This window comes from Nelumbo nucifera, chromosome 7 (assembly GCF_055504915.1).
Source record: "Nelumbo nucifera cultivar China Antique chromosome 7, China Antique-T2T, whole genome shotgun sequence".
In the NCBI taxonomy this organism is placed as follows: domain Eukaryota; kingdom Viridiplantae; phylum Streptophyta; class Magnoliopsida; order Proteales; family Nelumbonaceae; genus Nelumbo; species Nelumbo nucifera.
The window spans coordinates 15,395,080-15,415,132 of NC_142655.1; the positions used below are offsets into that span (position 1 = coordinate 15,395,080).

Here is a 20,053-nt window from a genome sequence, read left to right on the forward strand (position 1 = left end):
TTTGACCATAGAGCCAAGAGAGATATTGAGGGACAAATCTACACATTTAATAAACCTCACTCTCTCTCTCCCTCTCTTCCAAGTCCCACCACTAAGACACCATTGATGAGAACTCATGATTGGCATTGATGGAGCTGTTGGTGGACTGAGAGATCAAGAGCCTTGAACCACATCAGAGACTTGAGATATAGTTCTCACAAGTGAAAAAGTTTTAAGAAATAGAGTTCCCACTACAACCAGGAGTCTTTCCCCAAGGAGAGGGATACTAAAGTACCAAATAGTAGAAAACTGTTGAGTCAAAGAATCTGTAAAGAAAAGAGATGTTTCTTGGGGAAGAAGAGAAAGTGAAGAGAAGAAGACTACAATGGGTAATATGCCCTAATAGGATGGCTAACACATAAAATTGCATAAATAACTTGAAAAAGCCACTCAAAAGGGATCCAACAAGTATGTTGTGGTTCCCACTTCCTATCTAAACAAATAATAAACATAAACAACTAATAAATCTGCACAAATCTGCCCATAGTCCTCAACACTCCCCCTCAAGTTGGGAGTAAATATCACACATTCCCAACTTGTGTGGGCCATGTTCAAGCTTGTTCTTTGCAACCCCTTTGGTGAAGACATTAGAAAATTGTAATTCAATGGAGACATAAGGCAAGCAAGCTTCTTTGGCTGCCACCCTTTCTGTTATGAAGTGTCTATCGACCTCAAATGTGCTTTGTCCTGTCATGGTGAATTGGATTGTGGGAAATATTGATTGTAGTTTGGTTGTATAACATCATGGGCTCCTCAACTGCAACATCAGAGTTAAGTACTTGAACATCATCAATAGGATTAGGGGAAATAATAGGCTCAAGGGAAATGCCTGGAATTGTATAAATTGAAACTGGAATCTCAGATGGATTAACGGAGAGTGGTGTAGGCTTCTACTAGAGCATGTGTGGAGTCAACCCTCTTGCATCGGCGCTGAAAAAACTGTGAGGCTGGTCGTAGTGGAATAGACAATGGAACTGGAGTTGCTGATGATGGAACAATAGGTGGAACTGATGGACCAGATGAAGGAAGAGGAACAAATGGAATAGGAAGAACAATAGACTATGAGTTCTCCACCCCAAAACACTCCCTCTGAGGAGAACCACTAGAGAAAAAGAATGTAAACTCAAAGAAGGTAACATCCAAAGTGAAAACCACTGGATCATAACAACAATACCCCTTTTGGTTTTAAGCATATCCAAGGAAAACACATATTGGCCTTAGGATTCAACTTCCTGCGATGAGGACTAAGAATATGAACAAAGCAAATGCACCTAAAAACTCTCAAAGGCATATGATATATCTCCCCATTTGGAAAAAGAAGACTGAATGGCACCTTAAACCCCACAATGCATGAAGGTACACGATTAATCAGATACACAGTTGTAAGAACTACATCCCCCCCCCCCCCCCCCAAAACGAACAGGAACTGAAGCACATACCATAAGACTTCTTGCCACCACCACAATGTGTCTATTTTTCCTCTCTACTACCCCATTCTATTGTGGTATATAAGCATAACTACTTTAATGAATCACCTCATTCTCCAAAAAATGTGGCCAAATCCTTCTCAAAGTATTCTCTAGCATTGATTTGAAAGCCTTAGTCCTCACTCCAAATTGTGTGACAACCATCTGGTAGAACTGTTGCACCAAAATAGGTACCTCATCATGTGATCTCATCAAATATATCCAAGAATGTCTACATTGCTTTCCCAGTTGATAACTTTCACACTCCAGACTAGATAATTGAACAGACTGAAACAACTTTGGAAATAAACATCTCAATGAACTAAAAGGAAGATGACCCAAACGATTGACTCTGATCCACTACTACTGCTGCTACTAACACGGTGGCTTTGATGTCTAGAAATCTCATCCAAAAGGTAGACTCCATTCACCCCACGACCACTCCCAATCGTCTTCTTTGAGTTTAGATCCTGCAAAACACAATTACAAAGAAGGAAAGTCACTGAACAGTTCAAGTTTCTTGTCAAACTACTCACAAAAAGAAAATTAGTATGAAGCCTAGGGACATATAAGACAGAGGATAAAGTAATGTCATCAGTCACTCTATCTCTTTTTCTAGCAATGGGAATATGACAACCATCTGTTGTAGAGACTCTGTCTCTACCAGAGCACAACTGGTAAGAATTGAAAAAGGGTAGATATATTGGTCATGTTCTTAGATGCTCCTGAATTTGTAATCTAGGAAGGTCCCTCCTTATCTAAGGTAGATGCATAATTTGCAACTGCATAAGAACTACTTGTATGAGCAATGTAGTGTGACTAGCTCCTGCACTCTGTTGCCCATCCGAAGAACTAGAATCAACTAAATCCTTCTTACTCATAAGCTGTCCATACTTATCTAATTTAGTTCTAACTGTTGCTACTACAATGGACTCCAAGTTGGCTTGGGTAAGAGGTCCCGAAGAGTCTTTTGTAATTGCTACATTTACATTTCCCCTCTTGTTCTTGACTTGAGTTGGTATGAGATGTGGGTGGAGCTTCCAACAAGTGTCTCTGGTATGCTTAGGATTCTTACAATTGTTAGATACCAAGTCCTTATCCTCACTCCTAATCTCACTACTCCCCTGTCTTCATTTGGCTTAGGTTTGATTGTACTAATCATAGCCGACTAGTCAACCCTAGATGGTCTCAACATGACATTGCTCCTGCTCTCCTCTCTAGAAACAAAGCCATAGGCTTGAGAAAGAGTCAAACTTTCTTGTAAAGAAGATGGGCCGAATGGCCCATAGGCTGTTTATCCTTCTTTATTTTTTATGTTCTTTGCTGTAATGAGCCTTAATCTAGGCTTTATTCTTTCTTGTGTTATGTTTTTTAATTTTCTACCCAACTAGGGGCCTCTCTGTAAATTATTAAAGTTTAACATAATGAAATGGAATTAGGGGTATAAGAGAGAAGGTTATGTTCGAAAATCTCTCTCTGAACACTAATTGCCGCCACCTTCTTCTTCTTCTTCTCTCTTCTTGAAACCTGATTTCTACTACTTTCTTTTGATTTTTTGCAACTTTTTAAACAATCCTTTATTTTCAAAAGGCTGTTTTTCTTCTTGGTATCAGAGCAGCTCGTTTTTCCCTCTTTTCACCTCTTTTTTTCCTATACACAGTGTTTATGGAGAACTGAATCATATGAATAGTTAAAGAAACCTATTTCAGCCCAGTTGTTAGTGGTTTCTAGAGAGAAGGGGACTGGTTTTGTCGTCCTTCTGACAGATTCAAGTGTGTTGCTCGAAACCCTAATTTTCTGGAGAAATCTGATTGCAGGCCCCACAGGGAGTTTGACCTGGGTGCTCAGTGACTGAAGGCCTTCTCATCCTTCATCTTGAAGATCGAATCAAGTGGATTGGTGTTCTGTGAAGTCTATAAGGAGCGGCTGAGATTTCTCTGTTTCTCCCGGCTTCTGGATGTGACGAAGGTAGCTGGTACGGCTGCATAGAGGTTGGCTCACAACACAGTTTTTGTTCTGTTTATTTGTTGTTATTCGAAGTTGTTAGAAGTTATTTTCGAAGTATTTAAGGAGATGAACCCTTCAGAAGTTGAAAACAAGCATGTTGCTGAATCCGGACAGGTTCCGGGAGCCTCGATAGACTCTCTACTAACTGTGACCACAGTCAAGCTGGATGGAACTAATTATTTGGCTTGGCCACAATCAGTAAAAATTCATATCTGCAGTAGAGGCAAATGGGGTTTTTCTACGGGAGCAAGAAGGCTCCTTCGGAAGATGATCCATCATATGAAAAATGGATGCAAGAAAATTATACTGTTATTGGATGTCTTGTGAACTCAATGCAAACACAAATTAGTCAGCACTATTTGTGGATGAATTCAGCAAAGGAAATTTGGGACAGTGTTGCTGAAACCTATTCCCAGAAATTAAATGTAGCCAGGGTTTACAAGCTAAGAAGTGACGTGAAGAATTTGAAACAGGGGGAGAAACCATTAGCTGTATATTTCTCAACACTGACGTCTTTATGGCAAGAAATAGATTTGATAAGGCTGAATCCTGAGTATGGGACACCACTATTGATGTTGAGACCTACAGGAAACTTGTTGAGAGAAATAGGGTGTTTGAGATCTTGATAGGGCTGAATCCTGAGTATGGGACACCACTAATGATGCTGAGACCTACAGGAAACTTGTTGAGAGAAATAGGGTGTTTGAGATCTTGATAGGGCTGAATCTAGAGTATGACATCACAAAGCAAAATATTTTATCCAAGGATAGTGCTTCACTATCTCAAGCCTATGCCTTGGTAAGTAGTGAAGAAAGCAGAAGACTGGTCCAGGTCCAAGGGGCTGGTCTAAATGATCACTTTGCTAATATGGGAGTGAAACCTAAGGGAGTTGCTGGAACTCCAAGTAGCTCAGGGAAGAAAGAGATTATTTGTGAGTACTGTAAAAAGCCAAAACACACTAAAAACAAGTGTTGGAAATTGCATCTTGAGCTTCTTCTTCTTCGGTTTCAAAAAAAGTCTGATAATATGAAGGTAGGGAGTGCCAATATTGCTGCTGGTCCAGATAGTGATAGATGCCAAACTGAATAGATGATGGCTAGTGAGTAGTTAGTAGCTATGAAGGCAGAATATGAGAAGTTTGGGAGGATGATCAGTCTCCTAGAGGGTGTGGCCTCTTCTTTTTTTTTTTGATAAATGTGGTGTGGCCTCTTCTTCCAACCCTCTAGGAAATTCAATCTCTTCTGCATTTGCTCATTCAGGTATACGGGCTTCTGCCAATCATGCAACTATTTCAGGTAATCGTAGGATCCCTTGAATTATTGATTCTGGTGCTTCTGATCATATAACCAGCTTTTCCACTTTGTTTGTTTCTTATGATTTACTTCCTGGCCGTGACAAAATCACCCTAGTCGATGGCTCTCTTGCCCCTATCTCCGGCAAGGGAACCATCAAGGCTACAGATTCCTTAGTATTTCCTTCTGCTCTTCATGTACCCAAGCTAAATACAAACTTGTTATCTGTAAGTAGCCTAACTAAGTCATTGAACTGCTATGTAACCTTCTTTCCTTCCTACTATGTTTTTCAGGATCTGGAGTCTCAGAAAGTGATTGGGAATGACCATGAGGTGAATGGAATATATCTGTTGGACACTCCCGGACAGAGCCATGAACAACCTGGAAAAGCTGCTTTTGGGTCTACATCTACAGAGTCCATTAGTCGAGTCATGTTATGTCATTTTTGTTTGGGTCATCTTTCTTTTTCTGCATTAAGTCATTTATTCCTAGAACTATTTAAGGGAATTAGTCTGTCCAGTCTTCATTGTGAGTCGTGTGAACTGTCAAAACATTGTAGAAACAATTATCCTCTGAGTAATAAAAGATCTCCTTTTCATATTGTGCACTCTGATGTGTGGGGGCCTTACCATTTTCCTTCTATGGGTGGCTATAAATATTTTATCTTGTTCATTGATGACTTTTCTCGGTTCACTTGGATATTTTTTATGAAGTCCCATGATGAAGTTCCCAGACTTGCGAGGCAATTCCATGAATTTGTCCTAACCCAGTTTGATACTAGAATTAAAATTTTCAGATCCGACAATGCAAAATATTTTGAGAAAAACCTGACCTGCTATCTCACTGATTTGGGGGTTATTCACCAAAGCTCTTGTGCTAGGACCCCAGAATAGAATGGAGTTGCTGAAAGAAAAAATAGGCATATTGTTGGAGTTGCAAGAATTATTCTATTTACCTCACATGTCCTTACAAAATTTTGGGGTGATGTTGTTCTCACTGCAACCTACCTTATCAACCATATGCCATCTAGGGTTTTGGGGTTTAAGTTTCCCTTCGGTCTTCTTCATCCGGACAAGGATCTTTTTCCTATTCCTCTTCGTGTCTTTGGCTGCACTTGTTATGTACATATCATAAGTGTCCAGAGACATAAATTTGAACCAAAAAGCCCACAAGTGTATCTTCCTTGGTTATTCCCCCACACAAAAGGGTTATTGTTGTTTTGATTCGAAGACTGGCACTTGGTATGTTTCAATGGATGTCACCTTTGATGAGCTCTCTTTCTTTTATGATTCTTCTCAGGAGAGGCATTGTCCGAAGGGGGAGAATTTGTCACAGTTGTTTGCTCCTCCCCTACCTGTCCTAGTTGAGTCTTTTGCTAAGACTCTTCCTCCTTCAAATGAGTCAAGGGAGGATTAGTCATTTCACTCTCATTCCAGTGTTCCTATGCGTCCTTCTTTACCTCCTCGTCCTCTTTTTAATCACAGGTTGTACCAACGTTAGAGAACCAGAAATGAGCAGATTGTTTTCCCTACAACACATGAGCTTCTTGCACTTCCAGTCATGGAAGAGACAACATGTACTGATACAACCCCTTTGGAGCCATCCTTCCCAGACCTTGATATCCCTATTGCTATTAGGAAAGGAAAAATGAAGTGTACTGCACATTGCATGTCCAAACACCACTCTTATATTTTTCTCTCTCCTTCATATTTTGCCTACCTTTCTTTTGTTGCTTCTAACCCAATTCATAGGTCTGTGTTAGAAGCTCTTACTATTCCGGAATGGAGGGATGCTATGAGAACAGAAATTGATGCCCTACACAAGAATGACACTTGGAAAGTGGTTGATTTGCCTGAAGGGAAGGATCCAGTAGGCTGTAAGTGGGTTTTTATTTGGAGACCTTTTCCCCTGTTGCCAAGATGACTTCTGTGAGAGTTCTGCTATCTCTGGCTGCACACTCAAACTGGCCATTTTATTAGCTAGATGTAAAGAACGCATTTCTGAATGGAGAGTTACATGAGGAGGTCTATATGTCCCTTCCTCCAAGGATGTATGAAACAAATATGAAAGGAAAGGTCTGCAGGCTGAAGAAATCTCTTTATGGACTTAAACAGTCCCCTAGAGCATGGTTTGAAAGGTTTAGGGCTGCCCTTGTTAGCTTTGGCTATGTACAGACACAATCTGATCATACCTTCTTTGTGAAGAGGAGAGGATCCTTGGCCATTTACTTGATTGTGTATGTTGATGACATTGTTGTGACTGGTAATGATGTATCAAGGATTAATGATCTCAAATCTTTCCTTTATACAGAGTTTGAGATCAAAGATTTGGGGGAATTGAGATACTTTCTTGGTATAGAAGTTTCCAGATCCAAGGATGGGATACTTATCTCTCAGAGAAAGTATGTACTTGATTTGCTCTTTGAAACAGGGAAGATGGGTGCTAGACCAGTTGCTACTCCTATTGATATGAGCCATAAACTCTCTGCTTCAGATGGAATATTGTTGAAAGATAAGGGAGTCTTGTAGAGACTACTTGGAAAGTTTCTCTATCTATGCATGACTCAGCCAGACATTGTATATGCTATCAGTTGCATTAGTCAGTTCATGCATGCTCCCAAGGATACTCACATGGCAGCAGCAGAGCGGATTTTGTGTTATTTGAAGGGTTCCCCTGGAAAGGGAATTCTATTTGCTATGCATGTCCATATGAAACTTGAAGCCTACACAGATGTTGATTGGGCTAGAAACATAGATGACAGAAGATCTACCTCTGGGTACTGTAGCTTGGTGGCAGGTAATATTGTCTCTTGGAGAAGCAAGAAACAATCAGTTGTTGCTCGATCTTCAGCCGAAGCTGAATACAGAGCCATGGCTCATGGAGTTTTTGAATTTCTGTGGCTTAGATCCTTGGTGGAGGAACTAGGTATTGAGCCGATAACCCAATGATGTTATACTGTGATAATCAGGCTACCATCAACATTGCTCACGACCTAGTGCAACATGACACAACTAAACATATTTAAGTTGGCAAACACTTCATTCGAGAAAGAGTGGCTTCTGGAGAAGTGTGTCTACCTTTCATCACCTTTAAAGGACAGTGAGCTGATTTCCTCACCAAGGGCATTCCCAAGGCTAAACTTCAGCATGATACTGGCAAGCTTGGCATGATTGACATCTATGCTCAGCTTGAGGGGGAGTGTAGAGATGGGCCGAATGGCCCATAGGCTGTTATACTTCTTTATTTTTTATGTTCTTTGTTGTAATGGGTCTTAATTTGGGCTTTATTCTTTCTTGTGTTATGTTTTTTAATTTTCTGCCCAACTAGGGGCCTCTCTGTAAATTATTAAAGTTTAACTTAATGAAATGGAATTAGGGGTGTAAGAGAGAAGGTTATGTTTGAAAATCTCTATCTCTGAACCCTAGTTGCCGCCACCTTCTTCTTCTTCTCTCTTCTTGAAACCTGATTTCTGCTACTTTCTTTTGATTTTCTGCAACTTTTTAAACAGTCCTTTCTTTTCAAAAGGCTTGTTTTTCTTCTTTTCCCTAGTAAGGATGTTGCTTGGCAATATAAAATTCAAGATTCAGTCCAGCCAAGAACTCAAAGACCTTTTTCTTCTCCACCAACTTCTGATAGGTTGTTGCATATTTCATACTCTCCCAAACCACAATCTCTAAGTGATCTATCTCCTACCAAAGTGTTTTCAGCATGGAGAAGTACATAGCAAGTGGTCCATCTCCCTGTTTTGTATAATTAAGTTGATTCCTTAATAGATAGGCTCTAGCGACATTCTATTTCTGGGAATAGGTCTTAGTTACTCCATCCCAAATCTTCTTTGCAGTATTAGGCCACAAAAAAATCTTTTGCCAATGTGAGGTGACATAGAATTACACATCCAGGACATAACCATGTAGTTCTCCTATAACTATCAGGAGGAATTTGTATCAGGTTTCTTCTCCTCCCAGTGATGTGCCTCAGTTTCCCAGGAGCACCAATGGCCATTTTGGATGATTGTGCCCATTCTAAATAATTTGCACCATCCTATTTTACTGTGGTAATAATTCCAGTCCTAAAAGAATCACTAGTACCTACTACATCCTGACCCATTTCACCAATGGACTTTTGCTCAGTACTTCAACTCTCCATTTCAACTTCAAACAATTCAAAAACAAAAAATAACTAGGTAGAAAGCATCCAAGATCAAATCGATCTCACACACAAGGGTAATTGACCTTTCCGAAAGAAGAAAAACCTATTTGGGGAGAAATCTCTCTTCTCCCAGCTTCTCTCACCATAAAGAAAAGTGAATCAATCACTCCAGAAGGCTCAAAAATTGCCAGAAACCAAACCACACCCTATATAAAACCTAGAGAAGTCCAAAGGGTCCAAGCACCCAATATCAGATAAAACATGAAGTGTCCAACTTGACTAGGACTCTTCCCCACATTTAGTTCTTCCTAATTTTGATGCCAAAGCATAGATCACTCTCTTTATGACTGAAATCCACCAAAAAATCCAAGAACTGGAGTATTTGGATTGCCACTATACCTATGGAGTGAGGTGGTGCTGAGATGTATAAGAGATCTTTGTGGGGGATTCTTCGTGTTTGACCCAATAATGGACAGGATGAATTGACAAAACAGGTGTGGATGAAGGTTCACTGGAAAGGCTTCTTGCCTCAAATGGCCAACAAATTTGTTGGCAACAGAATGTTCATGGTGACCATTTACCTAGACATCAAGCTAGAGATGACAAAGATGTCATTGGATTTAAATGATGCTGTACCAATGAACAAGGCTTTAGTTTGGTGGTATCTCTAAGGGGAAAACACTGAGGAGGTAACAAGGAAACAAGAGTTGAGATATCCCTTGGAGAACCAATCCTTGGGGAGGAGAGGTGATAGTCTAAAAATGGAAGTGGTAAGAGTTCAATAGTCAGGAACCAAATGGCATTGGGGAAGATGACCTTGTTGATTGAATAGCCATGAGGGTGCAAGGAGATATATGAAGCTAACAAAACATGACTGAGAGGTTGAGAGGGAAAGATACTTGAACCCTTGCATGATAAATATAAAGGTTAGCCACATCATAAAAGTTTTCATGGACTCAATAGGAGGGAAAATCCAAATTTGAAAAACACATGGACTTAAATGGATCAAATCATTTAGAGGATTTTCTTTGGTAATCAATAAGAAAAGAAAATTTATTTATGTAAAAAAAGTACTTTTGGAAGTGATGAGGTATCACTAGAAGACAACACTACAAAGGAAAGCATAAAAGAAGAGAAATCATAAAAAGAGAAAAACATAGATCATACAAGAAGCATAGATCAGACAAAAACAAAGGGAAAACAAGCAATCATGCCAACTGCAAGGTGTTCCAAATTCTAGCACCAAGATCCTCCTTTGTAATTCCTTCAAACTCTGGGAGAATTAGAATCTAGTCCATGATTCGTTTGCGACATAGAAGTGTTATATGTTCCCTTGATCGAACTTTCCCATAAAAAAAATTTCTATTCCTTTCTTTCCAAAGTTACTAGCAAACTACAGGAGTGAAACTCCAAGTGATCTTTTCCTTGTCATTTCTAGCTATCTTGGGCAATGTAGAGAATATTTCCTCTACCGAATTGGGAGACCACCCACCAGCTTTGACTAGCCTGAAGAAAAAGCCCCGAATGAACTTGGAGAAAAGGCACTCAAACAGCAAATGAAAAACATTCTCCTCAGCATTCTCACAAAGGTATCATCTGCTAGCTAAGTGAAAACCTCTATCTTGAAGATGATTCAAAGTCAAAATACTACTCAAAGCCACTAGCCAAGCAAAAACTTCCACCCTTGGAGGAATAGGGTTTCCCCAAATGCCTTTCAGCCTCGAAACATCTCCGCTAGACCTTGAGAGGGACTAATAGAAGGATTTGACTGAGAATAAACCATTTCTAGATTCTTTCCACCATCTTGAATCTTTTCTTTCCACATGAGGATCAACTTATTATAACTTTGCCAGAAGATCTACACTCTTGAATTTCCCAATCAAATAGAGACCTCCTAAATTTTGGGCACCAAACTGCTCTACCTTGATTAATCTCAAAATTCTCTACAATGGAGTTATTCTTCATACCCAACCTATACAGGTGGGGGCAATGATCACATAGCTTTCCAATACCTAATCAATCATCTTCCCAGAATTTAATTATTGATCCATCACCAACTCTAAAGGGAACAAGTTAAGGAAGGCTGACTGGAAACTTATAATTCCTTTCCACACACTTACCCCATAAGATGTCTTCACTTCTTTAGGGTCCCACCTGAAACCAATAACTCCATATTTGCAAGCCACCATCCTTCTCCCGAGTGCCTCCCTCTCCATAACCATTTTCCTAAAAGGGCTTTATTAAAAAACTTCAATTTCCTTATCCCTAATCCCCCATCTTTTTTTCCTTGCATACTTTATCCCCCTTAATTAAGTGAAATTTCTTCTCCATCCCTTCAACTCCCCACACAAACTCCTGCAATTTTTCAATTGAATTTATCACATTAGAGGGGGCCTTTAAAAGTGAGAGGTAATAAACCGGTAGGTTGGACAGAACACTCTTAATAAGAGTAATCCTTCCACCAAAAGAGAGGTACCTCCCCTTCCATCCTGCTAGTTTTTGATCAATGCTATCAAGAACTACCAAGTAGATGATGTCAAAGCTTTTGCTCCTATGGGGAGACCCAAATAAGTAAAAGGGAACTCCCCCACTAAGCAACCCAAAACTGAAGAACAACCCTCCAACAAGGCATCTGGGGTATCACCCACCCCAATCATTACACTCTTCTTTAGATTGATCCTTTGACCTGCAAGCATTTCATAAAATTTAAGAATCACTCTTAAATTCAGTTTGGATTGAGTGATAAAATGACTCTCGTTTAGAGGATTCTGGATAGATAGGGTGGAAGAAAAGGGAATTGAGTCATAAAATGACTATACCATCAGTAAGGAAGGGTGATATGCAGAACCGACCTGAACCAGCAATCCTAGCCGCTCAGTTTGGACTAGAGGCACCAAACTAGGGGTGCAAATGGATTGGATCACCAAGAGGCTGAAGTCCTAGACACTACTTTATTACAAGGTGAATAAATATCAAGAAGCTCCATTGGCGACAAGAGAAATCTGTGATGCAAAATTCGAGAGGCTGGGAGATTATGACTGTCCAAGGGGAAGGATATAGCAGGTTTGACAAAGCTGGAAAGGAATATATTTAAAACCTTGTATTTCACTAATACAATTGCTCCATGCAGTTAGCCCCATACAAAAGCATTAAAGTATAACCAATACAAGCACCACTCAATTCTCATTTCATGAATAAAGGAATGCCATTAGCATTTTAAAAATTCCATCATTTAGTGACCCGCGCAGTTATATAAAACCAGGAGCAGTTTACCAGTCCTCTGGTTAAACTGGCCAGTCAGCCGGTTTTGACTGGTTTTACATGAGTTCCAGTTCTTAGGGTATGATTGAACTGGTTAGGGACCTGGGTCACAATTCAACTGGTCCAACTGCTGGTCCTGTCTGCTTTCCTAAACACTGATTGTAACTGTTAAGTTTTTTGGTTCAATTAACAAAGATTTAAAGTTATTTTCTCCGTAGTTGACAGCTATAGAGAGTACAATTTATCTGCCCTTGTTCTTCCATAGATTTTGGTGAGGGAATCTTGTCTTCTACTAGATTGTTGTTTTGAGGATTTTTTTTTCTTATTTTTCATTAAAGAGGATACATTAACTCATAATTATTGATATTTTAGTGTGTTTGTTGATTGAGGCAAGCCCCTAGACCCTAACTTGAGTATCCTCCAATTTAGTTTAGAGTCCTCCCTCCCTTCTCTTGGTGAGTGAATCTTAGTCTTCAATTTTTCATTCAAAAACAGCTATAATAGACCCAATCCCCTCCCACCCTATTTCTCTCCAAACCATACCTCCTCTATTCCCTCTCTCATTTTCTTGTTTTTGCCAAGAAGGCAGACCAAGGGAAAAGTAATCCTGTGAGTTCCTTCCCTCCCTCCCTCATGTTTATGTTGTGAATCTCTATAATACAATTTAATATAATTCACTTAATATAACTTTTTCATTACCATAAGTGAAAAAAGTTATATAACTTGCCCCCACCCAAAAAAAAAACAAAAGAAAATTCCTGGCTCCATCACTGTATTTTTATTCTTTTCTTTGTTTTTTATGTCAGTTTAATTCCAAAAGAATTCAATATTCCTTGTTTGTTCATCTTCTTATGTTTTTCCAAAACAACATTTCTCAGCACATTGTTCTCAGAGTTATCTTCTCTACTTATATTTCCAAAAGCTAGACCTTAAGATGTAACTGGGATCTTGCAGTTAACAAAGAAGATTTGATTCCACCTGTGCCTGTTCTTACACGGTACAAGAAAGAAGTTGGAATTAAGGCTTTTGTAAAGAAGGAAATATTTGATCCTAGATTGCTTGATGAGAGAAGGTCTACTGAGATTAATGTGACGACAACACCAAAACTTTGTGTTCAATTAAATACTCTTCATGTGAGTTCACTTTTTCACTTTATCTTATATATATTCCATTTAATTTTGTTATCTTCAAGAAATTGGAAATATTGCATCCTTGTCATTTATGTGATGCTTTTGTCACTTTGAAGTCCACCAAGCCTTTTACTAGCTCATTTTACTATGAAACAATCCATGTCTGAAAACTCAATTTGGAACTGATGCACTGGAATGGTGGTATATTTGTGAAACTTGGGAGCATCCACTAGTTCATATGTAATGTTTTTCTCAGTTGTTATCTTTAATCTCTCTCAGATTTTATAATAAAATTTTGGTTTATAAAATAGGTTGTATGTATGACCTGCACTATGTATTTCCTCGCATGTATTTACCAAAAAATCTAGGAAACTGATGCAAGCAAGGTAAAAATTGAATGATTCTTTTTTGGTATATCAATGTTGGTTTTATGTGTTATGTTAATATTTTGAATTTTAAGCATTCATTTGAACTGTGATTGTCCCATGGAATTTGCAATTAAACACTGCTTGTATACCAAATAGGGCACTCTTAATTTCTCAAACCATAACTGAAGGGACATGTGGATAGAAGATCATCTATAGCATCAGTTTAAAGTGACTTATTGCAAGCTAGGGGTCAGGAAGAACTATAGGCAGGCCTAGAGGACATGGGTTGAACTGAAGTAGTAAGAATTGATTTTAGGGCCAATCTATCAAAAATATTGATTTTAGGGTCCATATTTTTATAATGGATATGGCACTGAAAAGAGTTGAATGGCAGGATAGGATTCATGTGGATGACCTCATATAGTTGACACAAGACCTTTTTGAGTTGAGTTGAATGAAGGGAGATTCTTCTGATTTCTAGAAGTACATCATATGATGGATTTTTGGTGGAAGACTAGTAGTTAAGGTGCAATTTTTGGAGTATTATGACATTAATATTAAATCTTCAATCAATAAGGATCATTTAAAGATCAAAGATGCATAAGCACCCATGTACACCAAGGCAATGTACAATGGAAATGTGCAAAAAGAAACATACATGAGATTGTGCAAAAATATTATTCACACTAAAGAGTGAATCCAAAGGAACCCCCCTGAACTTGCTATTAACTGAAACCATGAACACAAAGTACATCTGACCTTCCTTAGAAGCTTATCCTCAGAGTTGACGTTGTTTTCAAAGGTCTATGCACTCCTCGCACCCCATATTGTTCAAATCATGGCTAAGGGGATAGTCCCCCAGATGATTCTGCTTCTTTCATTTAATCCTCTTAGGAACCTGTTGACATAATGGACTTGTAATTAGTTATAGGTGTTTGGGTTATCTTTTGTTTTCTTTAGTGGACCTTCATTCTTATTGGGTTTTAGGCCTTTATTTTTAGCTTTTTATTGCTGCCACTCCGCCAGGGTATCTATGTAAGTTTCCCATTATTTTAGCAGTTATTATATAAGATAGTGGACAACACAGAAGCTTCCTTGATTCTGCCTTCTCTTTTCTCTGTTTAGTGCTACTTTATTTTTCAGTTTATTGCTGATTTTAGATCATATTATTGAAAGCTGGTTTGACAAGTTAACCAAGCATGTATAAAAGCTTCCACTGATGCTGGATGCTCCCACAGTTTAGAGTATGTTTTGCTGGGCAGAAAATGATGATTCAAAGATTCTGTGACTTCTAAGCAGAGAACGCAATTGTCATGTTCCAGCATCATACACCCTTCTGATCAGTTTATCTTACTAAGAACTTCTCTGAGGCTGCTATCCAGGCTAGAGAAATCACTTGAAGATTGGCTATTAATAAAAGGAATTCAATCTTTGTGCTGGGGAAAAGGGGTTGTTGTAGAAGAGTTCAAACTTGTATAGAAAGAGAAGACTTAGAAAACACTGATTTCTCCCATAAGTCCACTATATTGTTTTATATGTTATATTGGTTTGCTTTGATAGATTGGATCTGCTGCAGCTGTTTTACAGGGAAGAGAATGGGAAGAGAGAAAAAATAATTTGAAAGAAAAGTGAGAAACCTACCCCCAAATTGAATACAAAATTGATTTGTTCTCAACATTCCTCCTCAAGCTAAGATTGCTTCAAATAATGCCCAGCTTGCTAAGATTGCCTTCAAAACACTGCTTTGCAACTCCTTTAGGGAACAAATCATCCAAGTGTTGGTTTGGTTTTACAAATCGTAAGCTGACCTCCTCACAAGTGACCTATGGAATAAAATGTCAACCCACAATAGGTCTAGTTTTGTCCTGTTGTACCTTTTTTTACATAGAGTATATGCCTATAAGATGTTGCCTAGAAAGTCAATAGAGGAAGCACTAGTAGGAATAATAACAAGGTCAAGGAAAAGAACAGGGAAAGGAAAAGAGAAGGGGCGACTCTCTTCACTGAAACTCTCTAGATTATGAAAGACATGAGAAGGAAAGGAGATAGACATAAAAAAGGTAACTCCTTGGAAAAAACTAATGTTGCATGGATTCTGCTAAATGGATGACATGTCCACGTCAGACACATTTTGGATTCTGAAAGTTCATGGATTCTTGAGGACACTTTCTGTAGAATTTCCTTTTTAAACGCTAGCTTATTTGACAGAAATAAACAGCTAATGCACAAGATAAATGCTACTTTTCGTATTAAATGTTACTTAGGCTCAGTTTGGAAGGAGTATAAATACAAATATGTATAGTGCAAAACCTTGTATTTTGTATTATTTTATATCTATTTGTTCTGTACCTATTTGTATTTGTACTCTTTCCAAGCTGAGCCTTAATAACAGAGGCAAAATTTACTTTCATTCTTAGTAATTATTTAATGTTAGAATTCTAAAACATGTCTGCAACCTCTTTACATACACTGGCCAAAACTTTTGGTCAAGGGCACTGCCCCAACTCCCGCATGGACTTAGTTTCATCATGCCTCAAGGGGCCACTACAAAGGTGGAGGGCTGATCTCCTAGGATTATGAGTACAAGATATTTTGCATCAGAATAGCTACTTGAAGTAATTGTAATCTATCAAAGAAAACCAAGAAAAGAGAAGAAGAAAAGTCAGAAATTAGAAGAATAATGTCTCATATCAGAGGCAGCCATATCTACCCTTTTATATTAGAAAATAATGAATATTACAGAGAGTTCCCTGTGAAAAAGAAAATTACAGGAACCCCCTACAAATTTCAACCCTTTTCACTCTTTCACAAATGAAGTGTCTATCGAACTCAATGTGTTTGGTTCGCTCATGGAGAACAGTATAATGACATAGGATCTGAATCCCACTCACTCAACTCAGAAAAAAAAGATTTTTCAACCACAACAGTTCAGAAATTCCCTGGGACATAGCCCTATACTCAGCTTCTGCACTTGACTTCGCTATTGTATACTGTTTCTTACTCCTCCAAGAGACCTAATTTCCTCCTACAAAAGTGCAATAACACTTGAAAGAAGAACCGTTTACTGTATTACAGGTTTGAAGAGAAGAAGAGAGAGAGAGAGAGAGAGAAGAGAGGAGAAAAGAAAGAAGGGGTTCAGTAGTGAATGATCTGCTGCCCCATACACTCCTTTATTTATAGCTCTTAGGATCCTTACAAGAATTGGAAATAAACAAAAATTAGAAACAATAAGGCCAGCCTGCCCAACTTAACAGAAATTAGAAACTTTTAATAACATAAATTAGAAACTATTAAAAGAAATTAGAAACTACTAATAAAAGAAATTAGAAACTACTAATAAAAGAAATTAGAAACAACTAGGTGTGGGTATGAAACCACACACACTAGAGCCTGAGTGTGGGTATGGAACCCCACATTTGTGGCTAACCAACTATTTCTTCAATAACCAGTGGTAGACCATCTATCATCGATAGGATCGGCCCAGTCAGCATTAGTATAGCCTTCCACCTTGGTATGGCCATGTTTAAGTGAGGCTCCATTCAACCTAAAAGCTTAAGCTGTTAGGTGAGGTCCCCGAATAAGCTTTATTCTCTAACATGCCCCCTCACATGAAAGCTCATTGGGCTTGAAGCATGAACAAGCACAGGCCCACCCATACCTTGTGCTAAAATTTAATTAATTATAATGGGGGCAATGAGTATCAAACACTAGACCACTTGGTCAAACAGGCTTTGTTACCACGTAGTCTATCAAGGAAAAACAAAGAGAAAGAGAGGAACGAAGTCAATAGAAGGGGAAAAGTCAGAAATTAGAAGAATAATCTATCATATCAGAGGCGGCCACCTCGGACCCTTTTATATTAGAAAACAATGAATATTACAGAGAAGTCCCTGGGAATAATAAAATTACAGGAAACCCCCTGTTCCTGAAACATACAAAAAACCACCCCTTACAATAGTAATGAAAGTGGAAGATAAATAAATAGACTGAAAGTTTCTCATGCTTGATTGTTGAGTGTTTGAACTTTGAAGCTCTTTCGTAGGAACTACATGCTTTCTCTTTTACCTCCACATTTTTGCTTTGAAAATGTTCTATATGTTATTCTTATCCATTTTAGTTTGGGAAAATGTGAGAAGGCACACACTTCACCTTTCGCCTTGCTCTTTTGGGTGCTAGAAAGCACTTGCACCTTGTACTTTTTAAACACTGAAATAGACAAAAGGTTAGTAGCAAGCTGAGGAACATGGAGGACTGAGTTGAGAGATTCCATCACTTTTAAAAAACAACATATAACTCCATAAAGAGTATCAGTCCAAGAAAGCACACTCACTGTTTCAACTTTTTAGTTTCTATGGAGGAATAGTCTCCTGCTTAGGGCTCAAGCCCATGGCAATATCTAGTTTACTCAACCAGATCTAGTTTACTCAAGCTAAATAAAATATATAGTGGAGGAGACCCTGAAGATAGAGGTGAAGAGATTTGGTGCTGAAAAACTGCTCGAGAAGTGAAGAGTTTTTTTTTCCTCTTAGAGGATTGTGATCATGAGAAAGGTAACTCTGAAGATTAAAGAAGCAAATATGTCAATGGTGATGTTGGTGGGTAGTGAAGCAACATAGTGGTTCAAAATTTTGTAGAAGGGGCTTTGCAATCAGAGTGGAATTGAAAATGGAAGGGCCAAAAACAAGAAGAGGGTAGAAGTTTTAGTGCAGAAAGAAAGAAAAATACAAAAGGGAGATTGATCATTTTCTATGGTTTTTTTTTTTTGTTTGTTATTTTTTTGAAGGGAAAGAAACAGGTGGATTGTTTCCTGGAAGGAAGAAAGAGTGAAGGGTGGAAGGAGATCCTAAGAGTTTTATAGGAGTTTAAAGAGAACAAAAAATAGGAGAAAGAAGGCATATTCAATACTCAAAGATGCTCAGAAAACAGCTAATTTTCCAGAAGAATGGAAGGTCTTTCAGTCCCACGGATAATGGTTCTACAGAAGTTTCTTTGGCATGGGGAAATGGGGCTGGCAGTTGCAAAATGGCAGCAAATAGGGGAAAGAGGATTGGCAAAGGAAATTTGTGGTGGAAACAAATTTTGAACCACATGACTGGAGAAAGGTTGCTGGAGCATTGATCAAAGGTTTGAGCTTAAAAGATACTCCCAAAATCACACCTTTTGACAGGTGCAAGGCTCTATTGGAACTGGTGGAGGACAATGTGGAAGTAGCCTTGACAAAATTTATGTTTGATTTAGGTAATGTGATAGTCTCTAAATGGTGTCCATTCTCAAACACAAGGTTTGGACGTCCAGCACGAAGTTATCATTTGGATCGTTGGACTCCCATTTCACCTATGAAATCAAGAACTTTTTGAATCCATTGCATCAACCCGTAATCCCATCTGGATAGCATCTTTGATTTTGATCTTCGTTGGGATGTGATTAAGGTGAGTGGAGTAAAACCTCAAGAAATTCCCAGGTTGATTAAAATCTATGAAGATCAGATGTTTTATCAGGTCCGGTGGGCAACCTTCATTGAAGCGGTGTTGTGGAAGGAGGCTCAAAGGGAGGAAGACGGTGGTAGAAGGGACTTGTAGGGAGACTCAAGTAGGGATTGAGTGGCTTTGGGATCATAAGGGATGCCAGGAGGGATGGTTTCTGTTTGTCAGTGTTATAAGATTTGCAATGGGTCGGTGGTGTAGTGTCCAAAATTTAGAGGGCCATTATTGGATTGGGAGGTCGAGTGTGTGGGTTTTCTGTTGAATCTGCACAAGGTGGAGGTGAATCCTCGGCTACCTGACTCTAGATGGTGGAAGGAATGTAGGAATGGAAGATTCTCTGTTAAATCTCTATATAATGCTCTTCTTAGAAATTGTAGAGAACACTGATGTGGACCCCACTGTGCTCGTATGGCAGCATATTTCTATTAGTTATGTCAGTGTTAGTTGGTACTTATTTCAGTTTGTTATTTCAGCTTTATTATTAGTTTATTTGCCTTGTAAGCAATAAGGGCAATTCGGCCCTTTTACAATTAGTTAACATATATAAATATTAAGAGTGGGTCGGCTAATGTCAAGACCAACCCTCTCTCCTTTCCAAAATCTCTTCGTGTGCTTCTCTTCTCTCCTTCTCTTCTGAAATTTCTTCATTCTTTTTCTTTTGAATTCAAGACTGATTGTAGTCTTGATTGGCTACTTGGTATTAGAGCCGACCTAGGAGCTCTTATGCTAGTTTAATTAGATTGACTACATGAGAATCTCCTAGGTTTAAAAGTTTTTCAACAAAGAAGGAGGATCGGCTGATTCTTGGAGGCTACTGGTAGTGTGCGGCTGCTACTAAGAAGATTGTAGAAGGCTAGG

The 20,053-nt window shown here is 38.7% G+C and overlaps 1 protein-coding gene across 6 annotated transcripts in view; it reads left to right on the forward strand.

The window, feature by feature from the left end:
• The window catches only part of LOC104607768 (plant/protein (DUF810)), a 156,969-nt gene that overhangs the window by 92,776 nt on the left and 44,140 nt on the right, over nucleotides 1–20,053 (forward strand). For all 6 annotated transcript variants that reach the window (XM_088891194.1, XM_088891198.1, XM_088891197.1 and 3 more), the window contains one exon: nucleotides 13,169–13,347. In XM_088891194.1, the coding sequence (XP_088747320.1) occupies nucleotides 13,169–13,347 (179 nt within the window). The remainder of the gene's footprint in view (nucleotides 1–13,168; nucleotides 13,348–20,053) is intronic.